Source organism: Panthera tigris, chromosome E2 (genome assembly GCF_018350195.1).
Source record: "Panthera tigris isolate Pti1 chromosome E2, P.tigris_Pti1_mat1.1, whole genome shotgun sequence".
NCBI lineage: Eukaryota > Metazoa > Chordata > Mammalia > Carnivora > Felidae > Panthera > Panthera tigris.
Genome location: NC_056674.1, coordinates 1,227,969 through 1,251,235, shown reverse-complemented (window position 1 = coordinate 1,251,235; position 23,267 = coordinate 1,227,969). Strand labels below are relative to the sequence as shown.

At 42.3% G+C, this 23,267-nt stretch overlaps 2 protein-coding genes across 4 annotated transcripts in view; one reads left to right on the top strand and one right to left on the bottom strand.

Annotated features, from left to right (window-relative positions):
- The first annotated feature begins 68 nt into the window (after nucleotides 1-68).
- LOC102953330 (zinc finger and SCAN domain-containing protein 4-like) overlaps nucleotides 69-23,267 on the top strand; it is a 42,655-nt gene continuing 19,456 nt past the window's right edge. The window contains exons 1-2 of one of the 3 annotated variants that reach the window (XM_042969518.1): nucleotides 69-141; nucleotides 1,265-1,374. The gene's annotated coding sequence lies outside the window, so the exon portion shown is untranslated. Of the gene's footprint in view, nucleotides 423-1,107; nucleotides 1,179-1,264; nucleotides 1,375-23,267 lie in introns of those variants that run through there. The other 2 variants (XM_042969516.1, XM_042969517.1) reach the window with 2 other exon arrangements.
- Nucleotides 3,416-4,333, bottom strand: LOC102953908 (vomeronasal type-1 receptor 1-like). The gene has a single exon (XM_007089510.2). It carries the CDS (start codon nucleotides 4,331-4,333, stop codon nucleotides 3,416-3,418), a length of 918 nt encoding a protein of 305 aa, XP_007089572.1.

The window sequence follows — 23,267 nt, the reverse complement described above, 5'->3', positions numbered from 1 at the left end:
CTGCGCGTTCATTGGCTGCACGCTCTGGGCACGCGGCACTGGCAATTATGGGTAATGTAGTCCCCACGGTGGCGCTCGGCACGAGGTTCGCGGAGCCCCGAGGCCACGTTTGCTCGCGGAGTACAGACACCGTCTAGGAAGGTGTGAGGAGAGGCCCCGGGACGGTCCCCTCGCGGAAGCTCGACCCGCACCCGGGCGCCCCTCGGCTGAGCGGGGTGGTCGTGGGCGACGTGGGCGGTCTCCCCCGGGGAAGCGCCCAGTGCCGGACGTGCCTACCCCCTCCCCAGTCCCGGAGCCGCTCCCCACGCGTCCCGGCCCGGCGTCTCAGAACGAGTTAAAAGACCCGGATCAGGCCCGGCGGCACTGTGTGCGCTTCCCGCGGGTCGCCCACAAAGGTCGGGATTTGGCCTCGGCGGGCACAGGTGCGCACTCTTCCCCTGCAGCCGCGCGGACGCGTCGCTGGCGGCTCAGGTCTGCGGCCCGAGGCGGGGGCGTTTTGCCCCCGGGATCCGCGGCGGGAATCCGGCGCCTGGAGCCTGAGGGCCCCGGGGGAGCCCTGTCGGGAGGAGCCCGACACCCAGGAACGTCCGCGCGCGCCCGCAACTCCCCGCTGTCCTTTGGGGGGCCCTCGGCGGCAGCTCGCGGCCCTCACCGCCCCCGGGACGCGGGCGGGCGCCCCCTGGAAGCCCCTTGGGTGGAAAGGGGGAACTCAGACTCGGGGGCCTCTGACGAGGTGCCCACGCCCTCTAGGTGTGTCCCCGGACTCCCGCGCTGCCCGGCCCTCCAGCCGAGCTTCCATGGGGCCCACCGGCACCTTGGGGTCTGAAGTTCCATCTCCGCTGTGCCCAGCCCACGCTGTCCCCGGTCAGATGCGACCTCAGATCACACCTGGCCCGCTGACCTGATGAGCATGTCTGTCTGCGGAGGGAAAGAATTAACCAGGTTTCCTCAGGGAAACAGGTGCACTGAGAGCCCCAAGCGGAACCTACCCTCAGCGTGGGCTCCTGCTGCATCCAAGACCCACCTGCCCCTGAGCCTAAGTCCATGCAAGCAAGGCCCCACCCGGGACAAGTCCCCGCCCCCCGTGCGGCTTCCCGCAGGGGTGTCTGGAAAGCAACCCAAAGCAATGGTGAATGCTTTTAAAACAGAAACTTGAAAAATACTTGATAAGTCAAAGGGTGAGAACCGCTTGTGGGGTAGTAGAATGGGGTGGCAACCTGAGTGTAAACAGCAGGGGGGTCATTGTTGCCTTTGTTCCCTGCAGGGTTCTAATAGCACCCTCACTGTGTGGCCTGTGCCATCTGCAGCGGTTCTCAGCCCCAGCAGTAGTAGTTCTTTGCCAGCCTTGTGAAGTCTCATCCAGCACCTGCACAGGTTAGTTTTTTTTTTTTTTTTTTCCAGACACCTTGGCGACCCCACGCAGATTACTGAGGTTTCTTCAGTGCCCATACCCCGTTCTCTGTTGGGCTTACGTAGGGATTCCAGACTCCTCCTCACCCTGAGCTCTGAGTACATGGAAATCCACAGAGTACAGCATGAAACTTCTAACCTATTTAAGGGCTGGAAGAAATCTTACTTGAAGTAGGAGCCGCTTCTAGAAGTCTTACTTGAGTTAGGAAGGTTATCTTTTGAGTTGAATAAAGGAGGAAGAAAATCCCAAAGTAACGGGCTCAAGCCATATATTACCTTTATTTCTAACAGGATGTGTCTGTTTCCTGTTGGGTATATATTTTGCTATGTGTAGTTTACTCACACTGGAAGAAAGATGGGTTTCCTTGACTTCATTTGGGGAATGGAAAAGAGAGTGGAGGAGGGAATTTAATGTGTGGGCTGCAAGGTTGATTGGGATGGGCAGTGGGGAAGATGATTCTGGAGCATCAGGAAATGGAATAGAGCATTAAGGAGGTGATAGAAGCAAGAAAGTTTTCCTTCTAGGTGTTAGTCCCTATTTATATACTGATGGAAGGTCAGTAGATAGGGGAAAATAGGTGAGGAAAGGGATCATGGAAAACAGCAGGTGTGAATTACTTAAAATGTTAACAGAATGGTTCATTAGGGAAATTTTATCCAGAACCATGATGAGGTATCACTCCACATCTACCAGGATGGCCGTGGGGCAGAAATGGTATTGACAAAGCCTTAGAAAAATTGGAGAAATTGGAGCCCTCATCTGTTGCTGATGGGAATGTAAAATAGTGCAGTGTGAGATTGAACAATGTGAAAACCAGTTTAGCTGCTCCTCAAAAACTTGAATGTGGAAATACCATTGGGCCTAGCATTTAACACTCCTGGTATCCAACCCAAAGAATGGAAAGCAGGACTCAAACAAACACTTGTACACCAATGGTCATAGCAGCACTCTTCACGATATCCAAAAGGTGGAAACAATCCAAGTATCTGTTAACACAGCAAAGGATTTTAAAAATGTGGTATTTTATACAATGGAATATTACTCAGCCACAAAAAGGAATGAAGTTCTGATACATACAACAAGATGGGTGAAACTTGAAAACATTATGCTAAGTGATTAAAGCCAGACCCAAAAAGATAAATATTATGATTCCATTCATAGGAAATACCCAGAATAGTCAAGCTCATAGAGACTGAACATAGGTTAGAGGTTAGCAGGGCCTAGGTAGAGAGGGGAATGGGAAATTATTGGTCAGTGGGTACATATTTTCTGTTTGGTTTGATTTTTTTTTAAGTTTCACGTGTCCAGCTATAAAATAAATAAGCCACAGGGACAAAGATACAGCATAGGGAACAGAGTCGATAATATTGTAATAACCCTGCATGGTGATAGATGGTGGCTGCACTTACGGTGAGCGTTGTGTAACGTATAGAGTTGTCAAATCGCTATGTTGTATACTTGAAATTAACACAACTTTATCTGTTGTATTATTTTCATATATAAATTGTATTTTCACACATATATGTGAACTAGAAACAGATAGTGTTAATGGTAGTAGACACAGAACACTGCAGATTTACTTAATGCCACTGAATCGTATACTTGAAAATAATTAAAATGGAAAACTTTATATTACATATAATTTACTGCTATATATACACCAAAACACCTGCAAAGTGAGAGATTTTGTCTAAATCCCCAAACTCACAATTTTTCCTCTGTTCTACTATTTCAAAATTTCATGGATTTTTCTATGGATGAAGCTAAAACAATTTGAGTAATGTTTGTGTAAACAACTTACATAATATTCACGTGCTCCTATTATAGGGTTCATGAGTCCTAGGACCTAATTGTTTCAGTCTACACAGCATAATACTTTCTTATCAAAAATCTGAAAATTATTGATCCCTAAATATTAGCAGATGATGGAAAGAATGATTGAATTTCCCGTAGAGAACAGAGTCTTATGGTCTCAGCCAAATTAGCAAAAGCTGTTTACCTCGCCTAGCCGATAAAACAGAACCAGTTTTGCAGTTTACCAGTGACACGAGTATCACTGAAAATGAACACAAAGGGACTGAATGTTGAGAAACATAAAGACAAAAATATAGAGGCATCCACCAGCCACTGGCCTGAAATAGCAAATAGAATCATCCAAACAGACAAAAGAGAAGACAGTGAGTAAAAAGAGAGAAAGCAGCTCACAAGGATCAAAATGGTGTGTGTGGCTCTGGCCTCGGGAGAAGGTCTAGGAGAACGGCTGTTGCTGTGAATATATTGGACCTGTTGCCTGTGCCTGTGTAGGAAAATAACCATGGAGCCACTAGCCCAGACCATGAAGGCCAAACATGCAAGGTCAATTGTAGAAAATAGGGCTGTCACTATAAACTTTAAAAATCTGTCTGGATTTAATGAGGAGCAGTATTCATAATTTATCTTCACACTAAGGTTTTTACCGTGCGTTGGACCGGCCATTTTAATAGGAACAAAGATGCTTACCAAGAGATGCAGGATCCAGCAAAGGCAACAGCACAAGTAAATGCACTTTGAGGATCTCCTTCTGAGCTCCATCGAACTAAAGACATTGAGGCGAAGCCTAACGGCTTGGAAGCCACTGAGGAGGGAGGTGGTACTGAGGCAGACCCCCCTGGCTACTCTGTGGAAGTAGAAGAAAAACTTACATCCGGCCTCATTCAGGAAATATGTTGCTCCAAAAGCTGCCATTATATGAGGGATCCCTCTGGAGAAAAGCACCAAGGAGTTGGCTAAGACCAGTTGATTGAGAATCACGTCTGTGGGTCTCACCTTGTGTCCAGTGAGCAGAGTGAAGTTATAAAGACAAAGAAGGGAGGAGTTTCCAAGGATTCCCACTCCCAGCTGAGTGACTAAGGTAATCCCGATTTGCCACTTGACAGAAGCCATCACGTCATCTATGGAACATTGGTTTTAGTTGCAGCCAGAGGAATGCAGTTTGACAAACAAAAAGAAATATTTACCACCAAACCCAGTAGCCTCCAGCGCTAAGCTTAGCACATTCTTTCTAAATTTAAATAAACACTATAGTGGTGCCTGGGTGTCTCAGTCGGGGAAGCATCCAACTTCAGCTCAGGTCATGATCTCACGGTTCATGAGTTCGAGCCCAGCGTCTGGCTCTGTGATGACAGCTCGGAACCGGGGGCCTGCTTCCGATTCTGTGTCTCCCTCTCTGGCCCTCTCCTGCTTGCGCTTTGCCTCTCTTTCTCTCTCAAAAATAAACAAACATTAAAATTTTTTTTTAAAGAAAAAAATAAACATTATATATGTATGCTTATGGGTACAGAGTCTATTCCTGAAGGTTCCACTTGGAAACAAATGTCTGTTCACCGGAACATGGTGAGTGATTTATGGCCCATCTGCACAACAGAGTTTTCCACACCTGTGAATTGAGTGAGGAGGATCTCTAGTCTGTGATCTGCAGTTATGAACTGTGTGTATTCTGAAGTGAGAAGCAAGGTACAAAACTGTGTGTAACGTGCTAAGGTTTCCTCAAGTGTGTGGAGGAGTGACAATATGGACACAGAACATATATAGGTTGGGGCTAATTTTAAAGCTAGACTTGTAAGGAAGAAATGTTGTCATAGTGCCTTATATGTACAAATGTACATATTTCACATAATTATTAAATAATGTTAAATTAATTGTTTTAAAAGCACTAAATTCAAATGTTACAAAATTTGATTGGCTATCCACGTGGCTGTCCCTGTATGTAAAGGAAATACGAATAGGGAAATACATTTCAAGTGAATTGAAAATTAGAATTTTGAGTGTATATCCTGAACGGGGATAAATGGAGGCAAAACTATCTGTCCAAATCTTAGCTTTTGTCTACATATTTTACTATAATGTATTTGTATGGTATTTTGGGAACAAACATATTCATATAAATGGGAAATAAATCTTTCCCTGTAAGACAAAACAAATGCACATATGAAACCAAAGACTCTGAGTAAAAGTCCAAAGCCTACATTTGACAGAAATAATACCAACTCCTATAGTATTGGTTTTAACTTGCATGTATTTCATTTTTCTTTTCATTGAAAAAAATCTAGAAATTATAGACAACTTCACGACAGTGCCTAATTCTAGCGCCTAGTTTATGGACACCTAATACAGTTTTTCCGTATAAGAAGCAGTGTGGTTTAGGAAAAAAGAAAAAACTGACATATTCCAGATCTAGGGCAGGAACCTCCAAAGATCATCCCCAAACTTCTTGCTTGGCAAGGGAATAGAGGAAACCATCAGTGCTGAGGGTTACTTTGGGAGGTGGCAAGGTCTGTCCTGAAGAAGCTGTCACTGCCCCACTTTGGTGCAACGGTAACTTGAAAGGATTAGACATAGATAAACCAAAGGCATATATAGACAAGTAATGCAAAGGTTACCCCTGCATTAGCTGAACAGCCTGCGTTTTTCATTAAGAAATGTCTGTGGAGGCACACAAAAAAATGGCCTGTTTGGATAAGACTTGAGGATGTCAGATAAAAATATTTCATCATGGGAAAAGATTCAGAGATACGAAATTAAATAGTAAAAAATCAATTCAACAACATTTGAGGAGAGACTTCCTCATGAGGACAATCCCTTCTTCCAGAGTCACTGACGTTTCAGTCTTGGTTGATGAAGTATGAAGACTTCTTCAGATTGCGAAGACACAAAGCCAGCATGCTGGGCAGCAATTTACGGAGTCCCGGTCTTCCTGGCATGGATTAAGGAGCGATAGCTGTAAGATAGGTTTCAAGTTCCATGATTGAAAACTGAGATGGTTATACACTTGAGAAACATCGGAATTGTTATTAGGATAAATCACATAATTTAGAATAGTCCCAAATCAAGACAGTTTAAATTTTCCTTTTTAGGCAATAGCCTTTTCCAAGGTGTCAGTGGATAGTGAAAGACTAGTGGAATTTTGGAAAACAACATTAAAATAAACTAATATGAGGGGAACATTGATTGAAAACCAGAAACTGTACTTAAGTCATACGATTCATTTTGAATAACAACAAAGAAAACCATCATCCTAGATGGAAATTTTTGGAATGTTAACAATAAAATTCACACTAAGAAGTATGTTACTGAATAAAATTCCAATGAAAATGTTAACATTTCTCTTTTTTTAATATTTATTTATTTTTGAGAGAGAGAGAGAGACGGGAGGGGCAGAGAGAGAGAGAGAGGGAGACACAGAATCCAAACTAGGCTCTTAGCTGTCAGCACAGAGCCCAATACGGAACTTGAACCCATGAACCATGAGATCATGACCTGAGCTGAAGCTGAATGTTTAACTGACTGAGCCTCCCAGGTGACCCCAAAATGTTAACATTTCAAAATTTTCTCTATTAACATCAAACGTGTGCAAAATTTTAAATGTTTAATGAAAAGAACTTTCCTTACTATATATAAAGTAAATAATAACTATGGGTTACTACTGGCAAAAACCAAATATGGAATAGAATAAGGAGATTACAAATTATCTATGTTTGCAGGTATTTATGAGATAAATTTATAGAAGTTTATATATGATAAAAGTTAATGCTGAATTATTTTGGACAAATGAGTTTTTAATATATGGTAGTAAAATATTTGGAGACTTAGTTAAGACATCACAGGTATGTTTTTTGAGCTTTAATCTTAAGAAAATAAATAAATACTGGATCTAAACCTAAGAAATGTCTAATCTCTTAGCTAAAAATATGTTCTCTTTTTGAATTTATTTATTTATTTTTTAAAATATTTTTTAAAGAGAGGGAGTGTGTGAGTGGGGGAGACAGGCAGAGGGGGGAGAGAGAGAGAGAGAGACAGAGAGAGAGAGAGAGAGACAGAGAGAGAGAGAGAGAGAATGAGAGAGAGAGAGAGAGAGAATCTTAAGCAGGCTCCATGATCAGAGCAGAGTCTGGCACAGGGCTCAATCCCATGACCCTGGGATCATTACCTGAGCCGATATCAAGAGTTGGGCACTCAGCCGACTGAGCCACCCAGATGCCCTGGTAGTAGTATATTTTCATAATTTTGGCTGAGCCAAGTATTACTAAGCGTGCACCAAAACTGAGGATTTAAAACATTTGTAGCACATTTGTATTTATGTATAGTTAAGGGGCTCCTGGGTGGCTCAGTTGGTTGAACGTCCAACTCTCAATTTCAGCTCAGGTCATGATTCCAGGGTCGTGGGATTGAGCCCTGCATCGGGCTCCTTGCTGAGTGTGGAGCCTGCTTAAGATTCTTTCTCTCTCTCCCTCTGTGCCTCTCCCCTGCATGCTGTCTCTAAAATAAAAAAAGATAATAATTAAAAGTGTTTTCATGCTTATACTGTTTTTTTTACTGAAAGACCCCTCAAATAGAAAAATGAAACTCAAAGAAAGCATTTGAATATGTAGAAGAAGCAATTATAATAATCTCGGTGTTTCTTTGGCAATGTAAATGAACAGGCAACTCTTAGAAAAGAAAGCATACATTATAAAATGTGTTTTTCTCATAAACATCAGAAAAAAACAAATTACACTAAAAATGACATTGTACTTTTTAAATGCACACATACTCTTGCTGAAATTTCATTAGGGTCGGTTTCCTCTAGAAAAATTGCATCATTTTTATTGCATATCAGAAAAGATACACAATTTGGAGTTGTCTTATTGGCCTGCTGTCTTACACATTTTAAAATGTGTAACTGACTGTGACCTCGGGACATTCAGACGCGCCAGTGGAATCCCCTTTCACTGTCTCCTGTGTACTCCACCCTGACCGTCAATAAAGGCGCTTGCCTAGAGGTCCTCCTCCATTTCCTCTTCCATCCCCCACCTTCTCCACCTGCTTGGTTGAGTCAACCCCCTTGGCTCTTCCACCACTGACCCCCTGGTGGTGTGCCCGGACTCTGTCTCTGTAGGACCCGTGACTATAATAAACTGTTTTTCTGGCCCTCTCTTGTGTCTGGCTGAACCTGACACACCATGTCATGACAGATACAAAACAGCTGCAAATTTAAAATGTTTCGAAAATCCTTTAGAATACTGAATACATAAAATTTTACCTGATATATTTTTTTCTCTTGTTTTCTGGAATGATTGTGCAATTTGAGATTAAAGTAAATGCTGTGTAAAATACATTTCAATTCTATTTTAGTAACTGAAATAGAGCAGTTTGTATTTAAGTGTGGGGGAGACACCTCAGGCTTGGTAAACAACCTAATGGACTAGTGATAAGAGAGTCCGTGGGGTGAATAGGAGGAAAACACCTCACTAGTAAGTATCCATCATATTCCTTGGACATTGATTAATATGTTTCACAAAGGAATGCAGAAGGTGAATTCACTCAGCCGTAAATCAGCAGATGTGACTTAAGAGAGATCTTAGTGACTGAATATAAATTGGTCTAGAAGGATCCTCAACAAGTGAAGCAGGGTTAACTGTCTGGGCTGGGAAGGAGGAAAGGGGCAGGGGAGGGGGTGTCAGAGTGGAAATCCACCTGAAATTTATGCATGAATTGATTTCCTAAAAATTTCATGGTGAAATTCGTAGTTTTTGAATTATAAAATTTTAAATTTAAAAGTTTGTTTATTTTAAGAGAGAGAGAGAGAGAGAACAAGGCAAGGGAGAGAGAGAATTCCAAGCAGGCTTGGTGCTGTTAGTGCAGAGCCTGACATGGGGCTCGATCTCATGAACCGTGAGCTCACGACCTGAGCCCAAATCAAGACTTGGGGGTGGGGGAGGGGGGGATGCCTGGGCGGCTCAGTCTGTTAAGCATCCGACTCTTGATGTTCCCTCTCTCTCTCTGTGTCTCAAAATAAATAAACATTTTTTAAAACCCTACATGAGAGTCCTATAAATCTGAAATTGCCGTGGTTACTGATCATTCCAGCCCTTAAAGACTTCAGAAGTACAAAGGCAATAAAGGATCATGACATTCCCATCATCATAGGGTGTTGGGCAACAAAGGGAGGATCCAAATTAAGTGACTCCTGCTCTTAGCGAGGGGGTGTGAACTTCCCCGTCAAACAAGTTCTCCAGTCAGAATTTTATTTTATGGTTTTATTCTTATCTTTTTAGTTTGATAAACACACATCTTGGGGGGTAGAGAGAGCAATAGGTTAACAGCAGAAGGATGGGTTAACAGCAAGAAGCAATAGGTTAACTAGCAAGGCACTTTTACCATCCGCTGGATTACACAGCAGGGTGATACTACTATCAGAAGACTACTGAAGTCTCTGATTATTCCTCCCTCCCTGCTCCAGCCCCAAATCCTACAACCATTAGGCACAGTGTTCTTCAAATAATAATCTCTCTTAACTGGGAGATGAGATTGGTCTTTTAATTCTGTAAACAGAAGATAAATATTAACATTCTTCTGATGACAAAGTTTCAACCTTTGTCATCACAGCTTCAGTTAGTACAACAGGCTCACCAGAAAATCTAACAAGTAAATTCGTGTTCTAGCACCTGTCACGCAGACCCCAGGCAACTACTCAGAGGCTGGAGTTCGTTGTCATTATCTGTTGGGCACATATCTACTGTGTGAAGTCTTTAGAGGCTGGAGTTCATTGTCATTATCTAACTGTTGGGCACATATGTACTGTGTAAAGTCTTTAGAGTGTGTCCTATGATGTTCAGCATCTTCAGAGAGAAATGAAAGATTTCATAGAAGCTGTAACTGAGGAGAGAGGAGAAATGCCAGGTAGCCGTAAAGAAGGTGGGTAAAGGCAGGATGCCTGGGTGGCTCAGTCAGTTAAGCATCTGACTCTTGATTTTGGTTCAGGTCATGATCTCATGGTTCATGGGTTTGAGCCCCTAGTGGGACTATGTGCTCACATTGCAGAGCCTGTTTGGGATTCTCTCTCTCTCCCTCTTTCTCTGCCCCTTCCCTTCCCTGCCTCCTCTCTCTCTCCCCCCCTTCCTCTCTCCCTCTCTGAAAATAAATAAACATTAAAACAAAAAAGAATGTGGGCAAGAGGGTGGTAGGTGTCAGATGTTCTCAGGAAATGTCATTTTTCACTAGACACAGAAATATGTTTGTGTTTCAACCCATAAAACATAGAGCAAGAGAGAGCATGTGTGCACTTTATATCTGTGTTTTTTACTGGATTTTTGTGATATAACTCTCCTATGAATCTCACACTTATCTAAAAAAAACAAAAACTAGACACTTACCCCAAATAACATTTGGAATCAGGACGGTAGGTGTTCGGGAAGCATCTGTGCAGAGGTGGAAAGGAGCATCTGAACCCAGCATAAAGGTTTGGGACTCCATGATCTCATCTCCATGGTGTAAAGTAATTATCGTGTCACCAGTAATTTTGGTGACAATACCTGCACAGGGAGTTGAGATTTTCAATGAAAAACATTTGCAGGTTGTACAAATTACTGAAAGCAATTAATGTTGAATTACAAAGTTTTCTATCAAAAGTTTCAGGGATAACTAAGGAACAACTTAATTGTGAAACATTTAAAAAATAAATCTCAAGGAACACTAAGGAAGCCAGACACCATTGGGATCTCTTAAGTTGGAGAATGAAACCAAACACTTCATTATGCAGGATTATTAATCATTTTGGAAGTTTGTCTGAAAATATGATTCCTTTCCATTCCTGAGCTCACTGTGGGTACTGACTGAAATGAGTAGAGATTAAAAAAAAAAAAAATAGCTGGGTGGTTCAAATAAACAGAAATCTGTGATGTTACATTCATTAAGTGTTTTCCAAGATATTTATCAGAGTTCTTATGTTGGTTGGGCACTTTGGTGGCTACACTGGACCATCACTGTACAAAACACAGAAACTAACTTCTTTAAAAAGTGTTTTTAATTAATTTATTTTTAGAGAGACAGAGAGAACGAGTGGGGGAGGGGCAGAGAGGGAGAGAGAGAATCTCAAGCAGGCTTCGCACTGTCAGCACAGAATGGAACCCCACATGTGACTTGAACTCACGGACCATGAGATCATGACCTGAGCCAAAACCAAGAGTCGGATGCTTAACCGACTGAGCCACGCAGGCACCCCAGAAACTAATTTCTTTTAGAGAAACAACATTAAATAAACCAAGCTTTTAAATTCTTTTTTTTAATGTTTATTTATTTTTGAGAGAGAGACAGCGTACAACTGGGAGAGGGGCAGTGAGAGTGAGCGGGAGACATAGAATCCGAAGCAGGCTTCAGGCTGTGAGCCATCAGCACAGAGCCCCACGCAGGGCTTGAACCTGCGAACCGTGAGATCATGACCTGAGCCAAAGTCAGATGCTTAACTGACTGAGCTATCCAGGCGCCCCTAAATTCTTTAATTTATTATAGGTCATTGTGTTCTATGGAAAATGGAAAAGAGCAGAGCATGGGTGATGAAAAGTTCAGTGGTCAAGGAAGGGTGGCGACATTAAGTAGGATATTCATAGTAAGACTCTGAGGGAAGAAAATATTTTAAAGAGGTAAGGGGGCAGGTTTGATTCTTCCTTTTAAATCTTTCAGTGCAGTGTTTTCCCTTGCATTAGTGTAGCCACCCAGGTGCTCCTCCAGCTATTTTCTTTATGGTGAGGTCAGATATGTTAAATTATATTTAAACCTCTATCGAACTTATGTGTGCTACTTCTCTTTCTTGCTGAAAAGACCATTTGCATGGATTGGCATTTCTAACTTTTAATTTTGATGCAATTTGAAACGTACAGAAAAGATGCGGGCAAGGGAAAGAGAAAGTTTCTGTGCTCTTTAAGAAGATTCATACTGTACCTAGGGGTGCCTGGGTGGATCAGTCAGTTGAACACCGACTTTGGCTCAGGTCATGATCTCACATCTGTAGGTTGGCTCTGTGCTGACAGCTCAGAGCCTGGAGCCTGCTTCAGATTCTGTCTCTCCCTCTCTGTCTCCCTGTCCCTCCCCTGCTTGTGCTCTGTCTCTCTCTGTCTCTCAGAAAATAAAAATAAAATGTTAAAAAAAAAAAAAAAAGATTCACATCCTAGGGGTACCTGGATGGTTCAGTTGGTTGAGCATCTGACTCTTGATTTCGTCCCAGGTCATGGTCTCATGTTTTGTAAAATTGACCCCCACATTGGGCTTCAGGCCGGTAGCACGGAGCCTGCTTTGGATTCTGTCTCCTCCATTCTCTGCCCCTCCCCTGTTCATGTTCTCTCTCTCAAAATACATAAATAAGTAAATATTTTTTTAAAAAAAGACTCACACCCTCCTACTCCTACACTTCTCTCTTACTTCCCTTAATATTTTTCCAGCTTTATTGAGATTTAATTGACATATAACATTATGTAATTGTAAAGCGTACAATGTAATGATTTGATACATTATATATTGCAAAATGATGAACAAAATAGCATTAATTAACACCTCCATTACCTCACATAATTACCTTTTTTTTTTGGGTGTATGTGTGATGAGAACATTTAAGGTCTACTCTCTTAACAACATTCAGGTATGTAATACAGTATTGTTAACTAAAGTCACCATACTGTACATGGGGTCCCCAGAACTCATTCGCCTTAAAACTGGAAGTTTGTACTCTGATCAACACCCGCCCCCTTCCCTCACCTCTCAGTTTGTGGCAACCACCATTCTATTGTTTCTGTGAGTTCAGCTCTGTTAGGTTACACGTATAAGTGAGATCATGAGGCATTTGTCTTTCTATGTCTGACTTATTTTACTTAATATAATGCCCTCAAGTTTCATCCATGTTATTGCAAAATTTTCTCACAGCTGGTTTTCCACTATATATATCTCTTTGAGATTCTGATTTCACTTACTTTGAATATATACCCAGAAGTAGCATTGCTGAATCACGTGTTTTAATTTTTTTGAGGAACCTCCATACTGGTTTCCATGGTACCAATATCCATCCCCACCAACAGTGCACAAGTATCTCTTTTTCTTTCTTCTGCTTTATCCATTCTGTTGATGGTCTCTAGAGCATATTCATTTCATTTATTGTATTCTTCAGCTCTAGAGTTTCTTTTTGGTTCTTTTTTTAGGATTTCCATCTTGTTAAACTCCTCATTTTATTCATATATTGTTTTCCTGATTTCATCGAATTGTTTTTTCTGTGCCATCATATACATCATTGAACTTCCTTAAAACACCTGTTTTGGATTCTTTATCAGGTAAATCACAGATTTGGGGTCAGTTGTTGGAAAATTACTGTGTTCTTTTGGGGATGTTATGTTTCCTTGATTTTTCATGTTCCTTGAAGTCCTGCATTGTTATCTTCTCATTTGAAGTAGGAGTTACCTCTTCCAGTCTTTACTTGCTACTTCAGGAAATAAATACCTTCTGTCAGCCCTGCTAAGGATTCTGAGGTTTTCTCAGAACTTCTATAGGTACAACTCCCAACTCCTCCACACTTCTTGCCTCCTCTTGTAGCAGAATACTTAAACTTGTATGCCACCTCTCCAGCCTCCGTAGCCAGGCCAAGGTGCTCACAGCCTCCCTTTCGTTTTTGTTTTTTCCGAGAGTTGTGCTAAATGCTCAAGGTTGTGGTCTCTCCTAGACCCACAGATTCACTGGCTTTCTGCTTGCATTCACTAGCGATCTGCAAAAGCTCACTCTTTCGGTTGTTGAGAGTGTGGCTCTCAGGGATGTGGCTTCAGGGTGGAGGTGTGCGAGTGAGACATGTGGATTGCTGGGGGTGGCTGTGGGTCAGTTGACGGGCTCTTCGGACAACGCATCCCCAGCAGCTCATGGGAGGGCCTATTAATGAAGTCCAGGCTCAGTAAGGTCCCTGTCCCTCTTATACGTTCTGTCCTGACCCCGTGACCACTCTTCTCCCAACCTCTCACCACCCTCCAGTAGTGTGACTCATAGCTCAGTCCTCCGGATGGGATGAGAGACAGATGGGCCTCTTTGGCAGCATTCTGCACAGCTGTGGAAGCCAGGCACTCACGCATGTGCTCTCACTTCCCCCCATGGGAGAAATAAGGACCAAGAAGGGCTCTCTTGGCACTCAGCTGTGCCACCTGTGGGGAGGAGTGACACAGATTCAGTCAGTGTTCCTCTTACCCTATCCAGTGACTCCAATGCCAGATTTTCTTTTTTGGCTCCAATAGTGTGCTAGAACTTCTTCACTGGACCCCTGGACTTTTACAAAAGCTATCTCCTCCACATGTGGTTGTATAAATCAGTGTTCTCCAGGGGTTCCCAGACCATAGCCAAGAGGGAATGAAGCCAGTTCATGGGCTACTTCAGGGTCCACAGTGAGACCGAGGTCTGTAAGCCCAGTGCACCAGTGGGCGAGACTCTGGTTCCCTTGGTGTATAGTGCTGGTGATGGAATCAAAGCTAAACAGGGCCGTAGCTGCGTCTCCAAAGCTACAAAGCTGTTTCTGGCTCTGTCTCCAGGACCATCGTTGATAAGTCAATTGCCCATGTGGGGCTGTCTCCTCTAAATGGCTCTCCTCATTCCTGGACTGCACTGGATTTCTCAGTCTCCTATCTGAATCCTACAGTTCCCACAAAGACACTTTTTTTCCATGGATGACCACCAAATTGTTGTTGAGGGGGCAGATACGAGGTAGGGATGTCTCATTCTGCCATCCTGCTGACGTCACTTGCTCCCTTACATTTATTTGACATTCTCATCCATGAGAAGCTAAAAGAATGCTGGCTCGGGGCGCCTGCGTGGCTCAGTTGGTTAAGCATCCAACTTCGTCTCGGGTCATGATCTCGCAGTTCGTGAGTTCAAGCCCTACATCAGGCTCTGCACTGGTGTTGCAGACCCTGTTTGGGATTCTCTCTCTCTGCCCCTTCCCCACTTGAGCTCTCTCTGTCTCTCTTAAAATAAACAAATAAAATTTAAAAAAGAATGTTGGCTTATTGTTTCATTAAGCTTTATATTTTAGAGCAGTTTCAGATTTACAGCAAAATTGACAGGAAGGTACAGACGTGTCCATTATACAGCCCCCTCACACACACACACATCTGCACAGACCCCCCACAGTCAAAATCCTGTCCCAGAATGGTACTTTTGTTACAACAGATAAACCTACATTGACACATCATTACTAACAAAATCCAACAGCTTACATTAGGGTTCTTTTTCTTCCTGGATGCCTTTCAGCATTGACTTCTGACAACTTCATTATAGTGTGTTTTGGAGATGTTCTTTTTGCGTTGAGATGGTGAAGTGATCTATTACCTTTGTGAATGTGTCTATCTAGTTCTTTCCTGAGGTTTGGGAAGTTGTCAGCTATTATTTCTTTAAATAACCTCTCTGTCCCCTATTCCTTCTGTTCTCCTTCTGGTATACTCATTATTTTTATGTTGGCTCTCCTAATGGAGCCTGATAGCTCTCAAATGGTTTCTTTGCCTTTTAAAAAATCTTAGAACTTGAATAATTCCAACAGTTCCATCTTCTAGATTGCTTATTCTCACTAAAATGAACTATTGGGACTTCATCAAAATAAAAAGCTTTTGCACAGAGAAGGAAACAATCAGCAAAACAAAAGGCAACCGACAGAATGGGAGAAGATATTTGCAAACAACGTATCAGATAAAGCGTTAGTATCCAAAATCTACAAAGAACTTATCAAACTCAACACCCAAAAAACAAGTAATCCAGTGAAGAAATGGGCTAAAGACATGAATAGACACTTCTCCAAAGAAGACATCCAGATGGCCAACCGACACATGAAAAAAATGCTCAACATCACTCATCATCAGGGAAATACAAATCAAAACCACACTGAGATACCACCTCACGCCCGTCAGAATGGCTAACATTAACAATCCAGGAAACAACAGATGTTTGCAAGGATGCAGAGAGAGCGGATCTCTTTTGAGCTGCTGGTGGGAATGCAAATTGGTGCAGCCACTCTGCAAAACAGTATGGAGGTTCCTCAAAAAATTAAAAATAGAACTACCTTACGACCCAGTAATTGTACTACTAGGTATTTATCCAAAGGACATAGGTGTGCTGTTTCGAAGGGGCACATGCACCCCAAAGTTTATAGCAGCACTATCAACAATAGCCGAAGTATGGAAAGAGTCCCAATGTCCATCGATGGATGAATGGATGAAGAAGATGTGGTGTCTATATGCAATGGATTATTACTCGGCGATCAAAAAGAATGAAGTCTTGCCATTTGCAACTACGTGGATGGAACCAGAGGGTATGATGCTTAGCGAAATTAGTCAGAGAAAGACAAATATCATATGACTTTACTCATATGATGACTTTAAGACACAGAACAGATGAACACAAGGGAAGGGAAGCAAAAATAATATAAAAACAGGGAGGGGGACTAAACATAAGAGACTTTTAAATATGGAGAACAAACAAGGTTACTGGAGGGATTGTGGGAGGGGGGATGGGCTAAATGGGTAAGGGGAATTAAGGAATCTACTGAAATCATTGTTGCACTATATGCTAACTAACTTGGATGTAAATTAGAAAAATAAATTAAATTAAAAAATAGATTGCTTATTCTCTCTTCCTGCTGATCGGATCTTTTCAAATGCATTCTTCATATCATGTATTGAGTTCTTGAGCTCCGGAATTTGTTTGGTCCTTTTTTTTTTTTTTTCTTTAGAATTTCAGTATCTTTGGCAAAATACTCCTTTTGTTTAATTTTTTTTTTCCCAGAGTTCATTGAATTTCCTTTCCGAGCTCACTGAATTTTCTTCATAACAGCTATTTTGTATTCTCTATCAGTCAGATCCCAATTTCTGTGACTTTGACTTTTGGTTACTGGAGAATTGTCATTTTCTTTTTGTGATACCATATTACCGTGATTTTTCATAGTATGTGATAAAATGTGCCTTTGCCACTGCATTCGAAGTAGCAAACACGTTCATCACAAGTAAAGTTTTGTTTCCTTTGATTTAACAGTTCAACAGGTTGGTAATTAGAGGCCTTTCTTTTGTTTTCCAGCAGGTGACGATATAACACAAGTTTTTGGTTTCTCCTAACTGAGCTGCCACTGGGCTATACAGTAGACCCTTGAACCATTCTGGGGGTGGGTGTTAGGGGTCCTGACCCCCACTCAAAGATTCACTTATAACTTTGAACTCCCCCAAAACTTAACTTTTCTGATAGCCTACTGTGAGCCAGAAGACTTACTGGTAACACAAACAGCTGATTAACACATATTCTGTATGTTTTAAGTATTATATACCCTATTCTTATAATAAAGTAAACTAGAGAAAAGAGGTTATTAAGATCATAAGGAAATACTGTATGGTATTTATCGAAAACATTCTGCACAGAAATGGATCCATGCATTTCAAACCTGTATTGTTGAAGGGTCAGTTGTATTTGGTAGTGTGCCCTTTTCCACCCTCCATCCACTGTGCCGGAGGGGTCACAGGCACTGCCACTGGTCCTGGAACATGCCTGGATCACGGGCACCAGCAACACTACTCCCCCGTTTCTGCTGCCTCCATGAAGTCCAGTCCACCCACCTTCAAATGTACAGATGTGTGAATCTGTCTGGCATGCTACTGTGCCATGCCGGGGAATCTTGAGTTATGGGTGAACAACTGGTTGTCAATTAAAGGGGAAAGACACGGGAATGGCTAATGCTTCTGTGATGCCAACTCATTCCCCAATTTTCTTTTTTAGTCTCTAGGTTCCTCTGAGTCAAATAAGAACAACCTCTGACATCTCTAAATTGATGAAATGGTTTCTAGTAATATAAGTTTGGCTCTTATTTTCCTCACTCAGAATGGAGCTGGGATCCTTGGAAATTCTTTGCTCCCTTGTCTTTATACTTTGCTCACTGGGCGCATGTTGAGACCCACAGACTTGATTTGTTTGTTTGTTTTTTAATGTTTATTCATTTTTGAGAGAGAGGGAGCATGAGTGGGGAAGGGGCAAATTGAGAGAGAGGGGGGCAGAGTATCTGAAGAGAGTTCTGCGCTGACAGCAGCGAGCCTGATGTGAGGAACAGACTCACGAACCATGAGATCATGACCTGAGCTGAAGTTGGACACTCAACCGACTGAGCCACCCAAGTGCCCTGCCCCAGTCTTGATTCTTATTCAGCTGGTCTTAGCCAAAAATTTGGTTCTTTTCTCTAAAGGGATCCCTCAGACAGTGGCAGAGTTTGGATGGAAAAATTTCCTGAGTGATGTTGGATGCAAACTTATTTTCTATTCTACAGAGTGGGTACAGGGTTTCCCCTCAGTACTGCCTGCCTCCTCAGTTGTTTCCTGGCCACTGAGCTGTGCCCCAGTATCTCTAGATGGATGGAGCTCAGAAGGAGATCCCCAAAGTGCATTGACTTCTGCTGTTTCCTCTACCGGATCTTGAATCTCAGGTTAAATACTTTTGTTGCTATGAATGTTACTGTCCCAAAGAAAAACAAAAACATGAGTATGGAGAATATTTAGGGATACTGAGTGTCACCATTCCAGAGAGGTTTATAGCATCACTACCCACAGTTACATTCTCCGGATGTACTATGTTTGGGCCTCATGGTGTGGACCAGCAGCTCCATGGTCCGCGTCCTGCACAGGCACAAACAGCGAGTCCAACACATTCACAGCCTTTCTTCTAAAACTTCCCATGAGGTTAGAGCCGCACGTCCTATCCTGGTCCTGGTGAGCTCCTTTGTCTCATTTTACTGTCTGTCTTCCCTTCTGACACATTCATTGGCCCTGATCGTAAATCCAAGCCGGTGGCTGTTGCCCATTTCTGTTCTGGTGTCTCCAAGATCCCCAGCGTTCAGCCCCTTTGTGCTCACCACTAGTGACACGCGTGCCTCTCGGTTCTGCTTTGCCTGCTTGGCAAGGAAAACCGTTCTGGTTAGACGCCTATAGGTTTTCTAAGCTCCGCATTTGGATCCATTGTCCATCATTTACAAAAATATTTCCAGTGAAACCTAGGTACCTAAAATCAGGCTACAAGTCTGTTATTCTGTGACAAATGAGAGCAATTAGTGGGGCGCCTGGGTGGTCAGTTGGTGAAGCGTCTGATTCTTGATTTGGGCCCAGGTTGTGATCTCACATGTGTGAGATCGAGCTCTGCAATGACAGCTCGGAGCCTGCTTGGGTTTCTCTCTCTCCCTCTGTCTCTTCCCCTCCCAAAATAAATAAATAAACCTAAAAAAAAAAAAAGAGAGAGAGAGCAATTAGGGTGCCTGGGTGGTTCAGTTGGTGAAGCCTCTGCCTCTTGATTTTGGCTCAGGTCATGATCTCACAATTTGTGGGATTGAGCCCTGCGCCCAGCTCTGCACTGACAGTGCAGGGCCTGCTTGGGATTCTCTCTCTCCCTCTCTCTCTGGCCCTTCCCCACTTCTACACTCTCTCTCTCTTTCAAAAACAAATAAATAAATAAACACTAAAAACAGAAGAGCAGTTATATTCATGCCATCTACAACTCAGAGTAGAGCCATCAATGAAATCATCTACACCAGTCGATCTCACTGTGCTATTGTATTCAGTATGGGAGCTTTGGATATATTTGAGATCATGTAAAGTATGATTTATTTATTTCACATAAACATAAATTTATTTATTTCACTGCAAATTCGTGCAAATTTTGGTGGAAAGAGTTGCGTTCCATTGTGTATTTGTTTTCCTTTTTTTTCCCCATGTTGTTACCTGAAAAAATTATGACTTTTTTTACCCCAAGTGGAGTCTAGCTGTTCCAGCAGATGGAAGATTGCCTGAACTGATGCCTGCTTTGGAAGTCGTGTAGAGTCCTCAAGGAACTTGAGAGATCCAATGTTTTAGGGGTACTGATAGTGAGGGGAAAGAGGCAGGGGCACAGTCGGGCCTGTAGCTCCATCAGATGCTGTGGTAGGGTGAAGAACTGGAAAGTGCATCCTAAGAAATAGCAGGCCAGTGTCTGGATTCGGTCAAGCGGGTGACACAGTGTGTTCTGCTTATTGTACGTGACTCACACAGTCAACTGGAGTAAATTAAATTCTTTTATAAAAATGGGACGCCTGGGTGGCTCAGTCAGTTAAGCGTCTGACTCTTGGTTTCAGCTCCGGTCATGATCTCATGGTTCATGAGTTCAAGCCCCGTGTCAGACTCTGAGCTGATGGTGTGGAACCTGCTTGGGATTCTCTCTCTCTCTCTGTCCCTCCCACGCGCGCTCTCTCTGTCTCAAAATAAATAAACTTAAAAAAGTTATTTTATAAAAACTCATATTTTCCAAACATTCAAATTCAAAGTCAAATGCTTTCATATTAAGTACAGTTTGGAAATGCTATATTTTCATTTTGTGATGGTTGAGCTTAGATGAACTTTTATATATTTATTCCTGATCTTATACACTGAAGGGCAAAACATCGAATGCACTTAAATTTCATTTTCCTTTCATCCTTTACTTGTAGAACCACAGTAAAAGCTGGTCTTTGCCTGGTTACTAATTGTATTCTAGTCCAGGCTTTCTTCACTTTGGCATAGTTAAGCAGTCAAGCGGTCTCCAAGCAGTATGCTAGTTTGGCCACTCTGCCATAGATGTCACCAGTAAAAAAGCAACAAAGCACATGAATTTAGACTTCATTACTTTCATAGACAGCATAAGCAAGGCCAGCATGTTGTCAGTTTCCCGTGACCCTTATGTCACAAGATGACACCCGATCAAAGGGACCAGATGATGGTGGTCTGATGAACAAATGAGCGATGGGGACAGTCTGTCATTGAGGAGCCTTTTCTATACTTAAAGTATTTCCAACTGCAGCTGTACAATAAAAGAAGGAAACCAGGCAGGCAGAAGAGGGGCTGTTCCATGACCAGTCACAGGGTGAGAAATGGCCTTGTGACAAATCCTTTCAAGACTGTCTGTCTTTCCATGGTGCTGGAAAGATCACAAGGTTTTTAGTCAATATGTGGGTCAGACTGCTGTTGAGTCTTTTCTAACGGGCTATGCAGATCTGTATAAGTTTGCCAGGGTGCCATGGTGCCACCACTTCTCCCAGACATTGTGTACATTTGGGGCTGGATCTTTGTTTTTTTGTTTTTTTTTTTTTTTAGCCTCTCTTGTGCACTGTAGAATGTTGAGCAGCAACCCCGGCCTCCATGCACTAGATGCCAGTAGCACCACCATTCAGTTGTGACAACCACAGTTGTCTTTGGGTGGCCCTTGCAAGTGGGGGCAAAATTTCTCCAAGTTGAGAACTCCTGCTCAAGTTAGTTAAGGCTCCTCATGCCTTCTGGAGGATTTTTAATAGAGTATAATTTTCATAAATGTCATCGTTATTTTATGCTACTGTTTTGGATTCCTGCATAATGTACGTGTTTTATTTATTTCACTGTCGTAGACTCTAAGTCTAAAGTTCTCTCTTGGCCAGCAAGAGCGGGATGCAGGATGAAAAACGAGAGATAGATAATGTCTGGGAAAAGACAAGAGCCCTGAATAAGGGGCCTTGCCCCGTTTTTATTAGGATCAGAAGGCTTACAAACATGGCAGTAGACGTGCACAGAGAGACAATGAATCTGTGAACATTAACTTGGGGACGTGAGGGAAAGGGGGTCTTGAAGATATTTGGGGTTAGGGGTTTGGGTTAATACAAAACAAAATCCAGGCACTGGGCAGCCTGGCGGAAGGTTGTTTACAGGGGATGTGAGGCAGCACCTCTGTTTATCTCAGCCTAGGGAATGAGACAGGTTGGACACGTGACCTCAGGGTTGACAAGGCACCGTTTCTTTTGTTAATCACCTCCGCTCTGGGCAGCTTCACCTGCAGCACAGTGCAGTGGTCTATAGCCCAATTTGCCTGCTTACTTAACTTTGTCCTTCCTTCCTGTGAAAGCAGGTTTCTGCTATAGTATTCAATTGGGGGACGTTTTTGCCCTGAACGCCTAATCTTGCTTACCTCATATACCTTTGTATTGGATGCCTTTGCACCCCCTCTCTATTCTGGGTGCCTTCGCACCTCCCTATTCTGGGGTCCTGATCTTGTTTACCCAAACTCGGGTGGAGCATCCTGTGGCTTTGTGCTTCTTTATGCCTTGTTAACCCATTGGTGTAAGCCCGGGGAATTCCTAAGCTTATTCTCCACATTTCACCAACAGTTTGAGCTTATTAATTTATTGATGTCTAAATATTTTTTCTAATTTATTGATGTCTTATATTTTCCTTCGTTTTTCAATGCTATCATTAAAAAAACTTTATATATTCTGTAAACAATTATCGTGCTCATGTTTATGGATTATATTGTAAGGGAATCCTCTTTCCATGACCTCAATTCTCCCAAGATTTGGAAGGACAGTGAACTTTTTTCCTAAGTGTAAATAAAGCTCATTACAAAGCCAAGCCAGATGGGTATAATGATCAGCTTCTGCCTATTATAAATAATTTGGTAAATGTTCAGTTAAGATGCACTATCTAACTTAATAAAATTTACACTTCTCAATACTTAATTTTACCTTTAATTATTTTTTTAACTTTTAAAAAATGTTTATTCATTTTGAGCGAGAGACAGAGACAGAGCAGGAACAGGAGAGGGGCAGAGAAAGCAGGAGACAGAGAATCTGAAGCAGGCTCCAGGCTCTGAGCTGTCAGAACAGAGCCTGATGTGGGGCTCGAATTCACAAACCATGAGATCACGACCTGAGCTGAAGTTGGATGCTTAACCAACTGAGCCACCCAGGCACCCCAGTTTTACCTTTAATTATTAAAATTTAATAGCTTATGGTCCTCTAAGAGAACTCATTCTTATTCCATAATGATTAACTTTTATTACCTAAATTTAAAATATTTTTGTCTTTGCTCAGATCACTTAACTGCAAACGTGAATGGTCTTATTTTTTTTTCCCAGTTTTTATCATAGTAAACATTATTTCTCTCTATTTATCCAACTATTATCCTCCTCTTACTTTAAGGATGTTATAACAATTTTAAATTTTCCTTGCTACAACAGTAGTTTTATGGAAATGTTGTGTAGTTCATATGACACCTTG